The 11,066-nt window shown below is 31.9% G+C and overlaps 1 protein-coding gene across 2 annotated transcripts; it reads right to left on the bottom strand.

Moving 5' to 3' along the window:
• Nucleotides 1–835: 835 nt before the first annotated feature.
• Nucleotides 836–10,995, bottom strand: LOC143078982 (large ribosomal subunit protein mL40-like). 2 transcript variants are annotated; one of them, XM_076254067.1, is made up of 5 exons: nt 10,897–10,995; nt 4,524–4,604; nt 3,547–3,720; nt 2,950–3,148; nt 836–994 (listed from the first exon to the last, which is right to left on the bottom strand). In XM_076254067.1, the coding sequence occupies exons 1-5, from the start codon at nt 10,926–10,928 to the stop codon at nt 884–886; spliced, it is 597 nt and encodes a 198-aa protein (XP_076110182.1). In that variant the 5' UTR covers nt 10,929–10,995; the 3' UTR covers nt 836–883. The 2 variants fall into 2 exon arrangements, with proteins under 2 accessions (XP_076110182.1, XP_076110183.1); XM_076254068.1 differs by lacking the exon at nt 836–994 and adding an exon at nt 1,187–1,252.
• Nucleotides 10,996–11,066: the final 71 nt, after the last annotated feature.

Below are 11,066 nucleotides of genomic sequence, written 5' to 3'. Positions count from 1 at the left end.
TTAACTTAAAAAAAACATTTATAAACTAAGATATAACTCTCTTAAATAGTTAACAAGAGACATTTTTACCGTTCTCTTTTCTGTACTTTCTGTGTTGTGCTCTTAAAAATTTTGTTGGCATTTTAAACTTTTGGTATCAAGTCTTTCCAGTGAGACAGTAATCCAAGAAACATGGACACATGTTATACATACATTAACTTGGTTAAACCTCAACATATTTGTGTCTTGACCAATTGAAACTACTTGGAATATGTGTTGTTTGTCTATGTATATTTGTTGAGAAGTGTTCATGTTTTTGGTCTGTAGGTTGCATTTCTGTAAATATTGACAATGCAATTTCCCATAGGAACTCCTTTTACGGCTAAAACTGTACCACTTTTACTATGAAGTTTTGAATAAAATCTTATTCTAGAATTGAAAGTACATATGCACTACAATTTTTTTCAAAGGTCAAAATATAGGGCTGTGCGGCATATTTTCAACGTTTATATGCCCTGAACTTCTCACAGTTTAAACTAATACTTATTTTCTTAACTACCCCTACCTCAAATAAAAGGTTACCACAGATTTCAATATAAACAAATTGCACATGTATATTTACTGGTAACATTCCCAAGTTATGTCTCTATGAGATGGAACATAGAGATCGTAACTGGGAACAAGTATGTAAACAAAATTAATATTCTATGAATATTCTAAATCTCCCCAAAAGAGGCGTGGTTTGAGAAACAGCTGTATTTACAAGGTGCAACCTGTAGGATCTTTTTCGGCTGTCTATTCATATACAAAATTTCATTTTTGTGAACTATAAATAATTTACACTTAATTTGTGTAGTAAATTTATAATAAACAACTTTTTTCCTATTTTTTATTGAAATAAATTCTACCACTTTCTAGATGTGTCTATATATTGTCCATCAGGTGAATCAAAGTCATCAGCAGGAGGTGTCTCAGTGGGACCATTAAACTGATAAATAATATCACCTTCGTGGATCTACAAAACAGTCAAAAGATTTAAAATACCTTTACAAAATCACCTTCATGGATCTACAAAACAGTCAAAGATTTAAAATACCTTTACAATATCACCTTCATGGATCTACAAAACAGTCAAAGATTTATATACCTTTATAATATCACCTTCATGGATCTACAAAACAGTCAAAGATTTATATACCTTTACAATATCACCTTCATGGATCTACAAAACAGTCAAAGATTTATATACTTTTACAATATCACCTTCATGGATCTACAAAACAGTCAAAGATCTTATACACCTTTACAATATCACCTTCAAAGGCAAATCAACAAAAATCATTTACAAAGATTTAACACATAACATTACATTCATACAAAAAAAATAACGCTTAATACTTGATAAATATATTATTACAGCTAATTTCACAATTACACTGTAAACATTATCACATTGCATTTATCCAAAAGATCATAAAATTTGGCATTTTAATTAGAAAGATCATATCACAGGGAACATGTGTACTAAATTTCAAATTGATTGGACTTCAACTTCATCAAAAAATAACCTTGACCAAAAAATTTAACCTGAAGCAGGATAGACGGACGGACAAACGGACAGACCAACGAACAAACGCAGAGACCAGAAAACATAATACTACTGTACTATCGTAGGTGGGGCATAAAAATTGTGTCTTGTGCAATATGTCAAATTCAAAATCTTAAAAGAACAAAAATACATAAATCATGTTTGTGTGAAATAGTATATAACTACATTGTAGACTGCTAGAAGATATGAATTATTTGTATTTCAGGGAAACTGTGGTTTCATTTATTTTCGTGGGTATTAATTTTCGTGGATTGCTGAAAACTTGCATTTTCGTGAATATTTGATTTAGATGTTTTAACATGTGAATTCGTGGTTCACCTCTACCAACAAAACCCGCGAAAATTGGTATCCAACATGTAGTTATGAATCCACAGTAATGTATTTTGTAAGGTTGGGAGAATAAACAAAAATAATCTTTAAACTTAAATCCCCTCCCCATCCTGACAATCTGAAAACAACGATCAGCAAATCAGTAAACCAACAAATGAAAAATCCCTCTCCAATCAAACAAGTTAACTTCAATGGATGTTCTAAGTACGAATTAACTAGTTCAGGTGTAGTTTCCTACTGATAATATTTACCGTAAGTACGAATTAACTAGTTCAGGTGTAGTTTCCTACTGATAATATTTACCTTAAATACGAATTAAGTAGTTCAGGTGTAGTTTCCTACTGATAATATTTACCTTAAGTACGAATTAACTAGTTCAGGTGTAGTTTCCTATTGATAATATTTACCTTAAATACGAATTAAGTAGTTCAGGTGTAGTTTCCTACTGATAATATTTACCTTAAGTACGAATTAACTAGTTCAGGTGTAGTTTCCTACTGATAATATTTTCCTTAAGTACGAATTAACTAGTTCAGGTGTAGTTTCCTACTGATAATATTTACCTTAAATACGAATTAACTAGTTCAGGTGTAGTTTCCTACTGATAATATTTACCTTAAATACGAATTAACTAGTTCAGGTGTAGTTTCCTATTGATAATATTTACCTTAAGTATGAATTAACTAGTTCAGGTGTAGTTTCCTACTGATAATATTTACCTTAAGTATGAATTAACTAGTTCAGGTGTAGTTTCCTACTGATAATATTTACCTTAAGTACGAATTAACTAGTTCAGGTGTAATTTCCTACTGATAATATTTACCTTAAGTATGAATTAACTAGTTCAGGTGTAGTTTCCTACTGATAATATTTACCTTAAGTACGAATTAACTAGTTCAGGTGTAGTTTCCTACTGATAATATTTACCTTAAGTATGAATTAACTAGTTCAGGTGTAGTTTCCTACTGATAATATTTACCTTAAGTACGAATTAACTAGTTCAGGTGTAGTTTCCTACTGATAATATTTACCTGTTTTGCTTTTTGATACAACTCTTCTGACTCCATTCTAAGTTCATTTAAAGCTTTAGTTTGGACATTTATTGCTTTCTGTAAGGCTTTCTCCTCTGTAAAATGTTGTTGGTTTTTATAACGTCCCCATTCCTTTACTAAAAGAGCTCTCCTTTCTATTTCCTCTACTGGTAATGGTTCAAATTCTCTTCTTAATTTACTGAAATAAAAAAGAATAAGATTTAGGGGTCATTAGTTAGGACTTGTTTAGAATGCCTAGCATCACTATTAATTCTTGAGCTCCACTCTTGGTTTTTAACAATCCCTTTTGTTTTCTTTGGTATATATGTTAAATAAATATTACAAATTGTACAAAAAATCTACAACTTTTGTAGGAGTAATGAGTCTTTGTACTTAGGAATTTGATTACATTTTGTATACCCAGTGACAATGTCAAAGCATGGGGTATGTGAGTGTGCACACAAAGGTTTTTTAATTTATTTTGTTGTGTTGCTGTCAAACTGATGTTTACCCAACATCTCCATTTACTCTAATGCATTGAAATATCTCATTCTTCTTTTAAGAGTAAAATATACATACCGTAACTAACAGACTTACTCTCTATTTCTCCTTATTGCAATATTGCCTGTAATTTCTTCAACTGGTTTGAGAGTCCTTCCAAATTTCTCTTCCCTTTTTCTCATTTCTCTTTCCATTTTTCTTATTTTCAGTTGAGTAGATTGGATGACTTTTGAAAGGTCAACTTTTTTCCTTCTTTTCATAGGTTCAGCACTACAAGCAGATTAGTAAAATAAATAATGTTCTCAGATTAATCTCTACAATTGAGGTAAAAGCAAAATATTCAGATTTGATTGGTTCTGACTAAATATAAAAAAAACTGGGAATTAACATTATTTACTGGTTCACCTCAACAATTCTGATCATAATAAAATACTCAGATATCCATTGTCCAGCCTTACAATTCAGATCTTGGCATCTACATAAATAAAGGCTGTTTTCAATACTTCAATACTATCAATATAAGATTAACAGCTTAATTAATTGTATCTGTCTTACAATTTAGATTAAATCACTTTTACATTTCAATTCATATGAAAAGAAAAACTCAATACAGGTAAATTACTTTGTTTTTTTTTCTACTTTTCTGTTTCTCTCTCTTCCTTGTTATGGATTGTAAAGTTACATGTACAACCCTTTCAGGGCACCAGAGGTAATACTGTAGTGTTCCTGTGTAGTTTTCAGTGGACTGTTGATGGTGTCAGCCTTTTTGAGGTAATGATGTTGTCTTTTCTTCTAGAACTTTTGAATTTTAAGGAGGATTGGTATTTTTTCGCATTATTGAAATCAATATATAAGTGTCAATTTTTTTTCGTATTTACCATGTTTACAGTAATACATTCTCGATTGACACGAGGAAAAAGGGGATGAAGTAAAAGCCTGAGGAATTTATCCTCTGTATTTTAATATCTAACTACAACCAATGTCACTCAACAAATATTTTTTCTGTCGATTGTTTTATCATAATGGTATCAAAAGTCACATTTAGAATATATTTTTTAAAGAATAATACTGACCTGAGGTTTGGAGTGGCGTAAAATAAAAGTGGTTTAGAATTTGTATGGAATTGTCTGGTTACTCCACAGGAACAACATAACCTAGAAAATATTATTACATTTTGAAAATAAAAAAATTAAACATACATGTAGCAAACTATATTTGAAAATTGTTGATCTGTTTATCACAGCCTAATGTTTGGAAATCCAAAACCAAATAATGCAAAGACAGCTCTAGAAACACACTTAATTCTACCAAGTATAATTAAATTCAAACATAAGTATCATTTACCCTATGTATGGTAAATTTTGGTTTTATTTTGTGACACATAGAAGGTACAACATATAACACCAATGTTGACAGAATTTACTTGTTTTTGTACATTTTAATTTTCATATTTTCTTCGTCCACGAATTTGTTAAGGTGGTGGAATCTATGTTTTTACATGTGTGAGCTTTAAACTTTATGCAGTGTCACTAACTTATGTTTGTAAAAATTTTGTAACAAGAGTGCACACGCTGAAATGTCTCGCCTTCTATACTAATCATTGATATCATGTTGATAGTCCTAAGTATAAAGCTAAGCTTTATTACAACTGTCACATAAACTTAACATTAACCAAGATAACTAAACAAAGACCAATGAACCTTGAAAATGAGGTCAAGGTCAGATGACACCTGCCAGTTGGACATGTACACCTTACAGTCCTTCCATACACCGAATATACTAGCCCTATTGCTTATAGTATCTGAGATATGGACTTGACCACCAAAACTTAACCTTGTTCACTGATCCATGAAATGAGGTCGAGGTCAAGTGAAAACTGTCTGACAGACATAAGGACCTTGCAAGGTACGCACATATCAAATATAGTTATCCTATTACTTATAATAAGAGAGAATTCAACATTACAAAAAATTTGAACTTTTTTTCCAAGTGGTCACTGAACCATGAAAATGAGGTCAAGGACATTGGACATGTGACTGACGGAAACTTTGTAACATGAAGCATCTGTATACAAAGTATGAAGCATCCAGGTCTTCCACCTTCTAAAATATAAAGCTTTTAAGAAGTGAGCTAACGCCGCCGCCGCCGTAGCCGCCGCAAGATCACTATCCCTATGTCGAGCTTTCTGCAACAAAAGTTGCAGGCTTGACAAAAATTGTGTGCAATTATTTTTGCATTGTTTATTATATTTGAAAAAATTGTGAGATTGCATGATTATTCATGTTATTGCAGTTTCAAGAAATGTTGCATGCAAGTTGTGTTCTCAAAATTGAAAATGTGCATTTTTAGTTTTGTAAACCCTATTGCGTCACAATTTTCCCAACATTTCAAAAACAAATGTTATCAGTTTCCACCACCCGATGATACAATATATATATATCAGATTCATTATTCAAAGCAAGGATTTGTATAGTAAGCATACAAATCCTTGTTCAAAGCTTATACAATAACATGTTTAATTATGTTTTTTTTTTGTAAGGAATGTAGGAAAAAAATTGTCAACGTGAGCAACAATTAACCAAAGTGGTGTTTAAATGACAGGCACATTTAAGTATAAGAATATTCATTTTGTCAGTTTAATTTTAAGATTATTTTTTTTTTTAATTAACGATGTAATGAATAAAATGAATCCAACCTAAAACAATGCTGATTTGAACAGATTTTAATTTAACCAGGTGCAGATTTGACTTTTACAAAAGGTGCTGATTTGACCATGTGCCAATTTGATTTGTACCCATACACTAATCCAAATAATTAAACGTCTAGCAAGGCTATTTCAATTTTTTTCTGCAACACCTTCCAAAAAAACAAAAAATTAAAATAGCCTTGCAAGAGTCATAATTATTTGGACTACCCATTAACCAATTTCGGTAACAAGACATATCATCAACCAGACAAATCGGCACTCAAGTCCGAAGACATTTCAGCGCCATTTTGGACATTTCGGTATTCAGTATTCAGACATTTCGGGACCAAGACAATCTGGCACTTAAAAATAATAATCAATTAATTAAATCATATTGATTGTTAGATATGTTGATGTTTGAATGAACATAATTTAATTTAATCATAATCAATTGTAGTTATGCATTAATCAGTATTTTATATATTAAAAGTACGAAACTTTTCAAAACTGCAATAGTATAAAAAAATTCGTAAGGGTTCCACGGAACCCAGTGTCTCGCCTACTCTTTCTGTTAATCGCAGGCTCAACACAAATGAGGAAATAAATCAATGAAATATTCCTGTTGATACTATCTATTGATTGTAAGAAGCTTCTGTCCAAGTTTGGTAAAAATCCAGGATAGTTTATGAATCTAATAAATGTTTAAAAACTTTTAACTGCAGACTGAATGTAATGTTAACTGGAAGATAACAAAATTTCCTTCTAGAAAATAGCTTTTGATCATAAACAAGCTTCTGTCTGTCTAAGTTAAGTAAAAATCCAAAATAGTATAAGAAAGTTATTAAAATTTTAAAAAGTTTAACCACAGAGTGAATGTGTTGTTTCCTGGCAGCAAATCTAAGTCCATTTAAAAGTAAAATATGAAAATATAGATTTATTTATTTACAAAATTTCCTTCTAGATACTAGCTTTTGATCATAAACAAGCTTCTGTCCAAGTTTGGTACAAATCCAAAATAGTATAAGAAAGTTATTAAAATTTAAAAAAGTTTAACCACAGAGTGAATGAGTTGTTTCCTGGCAGAAAATCTAAGTCCATTTAAAAGTTAAATTTGGAAAAATGGATTTATCTTTTTTACAAAATTTACTTCTGGATACTATCTTATGATCATAAACAAGCTTCTGTCCAAGTTTGGTACCAACCAAGGATAGTTTAAGAAACTTATTAAAATTTTAAAAACTTTAACCACAGAGTGAATGTAATATTTCCCGGTAGAAAAACTAAGTCCATTTATAAGTAAAATACGGAAAAAATGGAATTTTATTTTTACAAAATTTACTTCTGGATACTAACTTATGATCATAAACAAGCTTCTGTCCAAGTTTGGTAAAAATCCAGGATATTTTAAAAAGTTATTAAAATTTCAAAAAGTTTAACCACAGTGAATATTTGTGGACGACGCCGACGACGACGGAATGTAGGATCGCTTAGTCTCGCTTTTTCGACTTAAGTCGAAGGCTCGACAAAAACAAAACAAATATAATGAATAATAGAGATAGGACGTTTTGTACATATACCAAGGGAAAACCTCTTGAAAAGCATCATTATTTACTGTTTAATTGCATTTAAAAGAAAAAGGGGACTTTGTGGGAAATAAACCATGATTTTTATAGAAAATCCTTCATACATATAGAATAGAATATATCAGTGCCAAGAAATTTTAATGTTTTTTTCACTCTATTTAGATCAAAGATAAATAATTTATAAGGTACCGATTTGTCTGGGTGCCAAATTGTCTTTTGCAGGTGCCCACTTGTCTATGTTAGGTGCTGATTTGACCAGGTGCCGGTTTGTCTGGGTGCTGAACCAATTTCCAGTACATTTATCATGAAAGAGTTACACTGATTGAGCAAAGGTCAATTGGCAGAAAGTCAGGAACCAATTAGTTCCAACAGCAAAAGCATTGAGACATAAGGAAATAATGGGATAAGGTGCATAAATCTATGAGTTGTCTATACATGTATATACATGTATAACAACTACAAACTTGAGTTGTCTATAACAACTACAAACTATCACTGAAATTAGGCTACATGTACATTTTCTTCCAGTAAGCGGCCACCGTCAACTGGTTGACTATTCTGCCACATTTATGGAGTGCGCGCATGAATAAAATTTTAAATTTAACAAAAACAAAAACTAGGTGAAATTCATATACAAGTGCAAATAAAAACATGTCCTGGTTGTTATGATTTTGAATTAAATGACATATTTACAGTTTAAAAATACAAAATAGAAATCTGGGCCGACAAATGGGGGATGCGTTTCAATGTGGCCCAACAATCTGGAACCCATATATGAAAGGGGATATTGACAAATTAGAACGTATCCAAAACAGAGGCATACGATTCATCAAGAAAAATTACAGGAGTCGAGAAACAGGGTACATAACAAACATGAGACAACAACTTGAAATGGAGACGCTAGAGGACAGAAGATACAGCCTCCGTCTTCTTCTGATTTACAAGGTGGTTGAGGGACTGGTGCCGGCTCTGCCAGCCGACAATTTTGTCATACCAGCACGACCTAAACGAATGATAAAAGCCAAAACGTATTCAAATTGTGAAACTGACAATATCATCGAACGACAAGTCATCAATAACACCAGAGGACTAAAAGTACCAAACAGCAACAAACCACAGTATAAACATTCATTTTTCGTGGAAACAACTTCACTGGAACCAACTACCAGATAAAGTTGTGCATGCAGGTTCTGTAGAGGCATTTAAGACCGCTCTACAAGAAGAACACCGCCCATAACAACGGCGCTCTTCTGACATCTCCATCGTGTATAAAAGCCTAAACAGGATTCTACACGTACCACTACGACTACAGATACAGATGTCAATTTAATTTACTGATGGAGCTGAGCCTTGAAAGATTCAGGACTCAGTACATGGTCATGGCACAGGCATTTGTTTCTGTCAATATGGGGTTTTCTATCCATACCCGTACAAAAAAAATTGCGATTTTTTTTTGTACGGGTATGGATAGAAAACCAAGGAAGCAAGTTAACTTGTACCACAGGAAACTTGTACCATGTTAACTCGTAACAAAAAAGTTAACTCGTACCAACGTAAAGTCGTACCACTGGAAAGTAGTACCATTAAAAATATATTCAAAAATATGTATACTTTATGGTGTTTTTTCTTTGTAAACTTAAGCTTGTTCTCTGCCTGCCTGATCATCAGTCATAGCACGATTCTCACGGGACCACTGGCTGGGGCAACTGATCTAACATAGTCTACTAACAGTATTCAAGAAATATGACAGAGCAACTGACTATCATATTTAAAACAAACATAAACAAGTGACACAATACGTTATTTTTAACACATAACACTCACAACCACCATGACCACAGATGAAGAAAAAACAAAAACAAAACATAAAAGCATAACAAATATACAGTATGTTTCTTTTTTTATTAAAATTAGATGTAATAGTATAGGTGGTAAATAAAACATCAAAATAAATATAAATTGGTCATTGTACTTTCAAATTATATACATTTTACAGACTTAAGAGTGAAATAACAGTATATATTCATCATTAAACACCAATCAAATGCATTTAAATAAGTTGGTACGAGTTAGCAGTGGTACGAGTTTGCATTGGTACAAGTTTTTTTTTTAGTGGTACGAGTTTACAATGGTACGGGTTAACTATAATTTGAAAACCCCATATTGACAGAAACAAGTGCCTGTGGGTCACAGGCACTTGTCTCAGAAAAAAATTTCCTATATACCTTATTATTACACAAGGTACTTAACTTGCATTTTAGAAAAATGTCAGGTGGTGACGAAGTTCCGTTATATGCCGCTTTATAGGCTGTCAACCCCACTAAAACTTGTTATATCGTAAATCTAAATTGATTCATCTTTACAATGTTGTATAACATGCCTACATTTTTTGTCGGAATCATCCATAGCAATCCTACCAAAGTATGTCAATCGTAATAATTTTGCAAACCGCTGAAGAATTGGCAATAAACGCGTCACATCTCCTTGTATATCTCGGTTTCCGATTGGTCAATTCTATGGGAAAGTCTAAATGATTCTCGGAGTTATCTGATCTTGTTTCATTTCATACGTAAAGTCAAGAGAGAGTCTGCAAGACATTGACGTCATGGGAAAATTTGTAATTTATTAGACATACCACAAACAACACTTGTTAAATTTTTTTCACGGTATATTATACAATTTTACTAACTGTATGATAAGTTCTATTCATACGAAAACTAACAGGTTTTTTTTAAAACAATTTTTATAATAAATCATTTACTGCGGACGTGTATTGCCAATTCTTCAGCGGTTTGCAAAATTATTACGATTGACATACTTTGGTAGGATTGCTACGGATGATTCCGACAACAAATGTAGGCATGTTATACACCATTGTAAAGATAAATCAATTTAGATTTACGATATAACAAGTTTTAGCGGGGTTGACAGCCTATAAAGCGGCATATAACAGAACTTCTTCACCACCTGACATTTTTCTAAAATGCAAGTTAAGTACCTTGTGTTATAATAAGGTATATAGGAAATTTTTTTCTGAGACAAGTGCCTGTGCTGTGGGTCATTGGTAGAAATCTTGACAAAGAAAATCAAAACTTCACCGATTATGAGATGAAATAATATTTATGTGACATTAAATCGTAAATTAAATAAAAACACTAGTGGGATTTGGATAAAAACCTTGAAACTCTGGATATTTTTCCCAGTGACATTTTCAGATTTTCGTCTGTTCGAGTTTCTCTGGTCTTAACACGGTTATTGATTTTACAAACTTTTAGGCAAAGTGAAATTTGTGGTAAATAGCAATTGATTACTAAGACTATACTGATATTGCTAAATTTTCTAATTTG

This window comes from Mytilus galloprovincialis, chromosome 6 (assembly GCF_965363235.1).
Source record: "Mytilus galloprovincialis chromosome 6, xbMytGall1.hap1.1, whole genome shotgun sequence".
In the NCBI taxonomy this organism is placed as follows: domain Eukaryota; kingdom Metazoa; phylum Mollusca; class Bivalvia; order Mytilida; family Mytilidae; genus Mytilus; species Mytilus galloprovincialis.
Note: the sequence above shows the minus strand (reverse complement) of the source record. Positions and strands in the feature narration are given on the sequence as shown.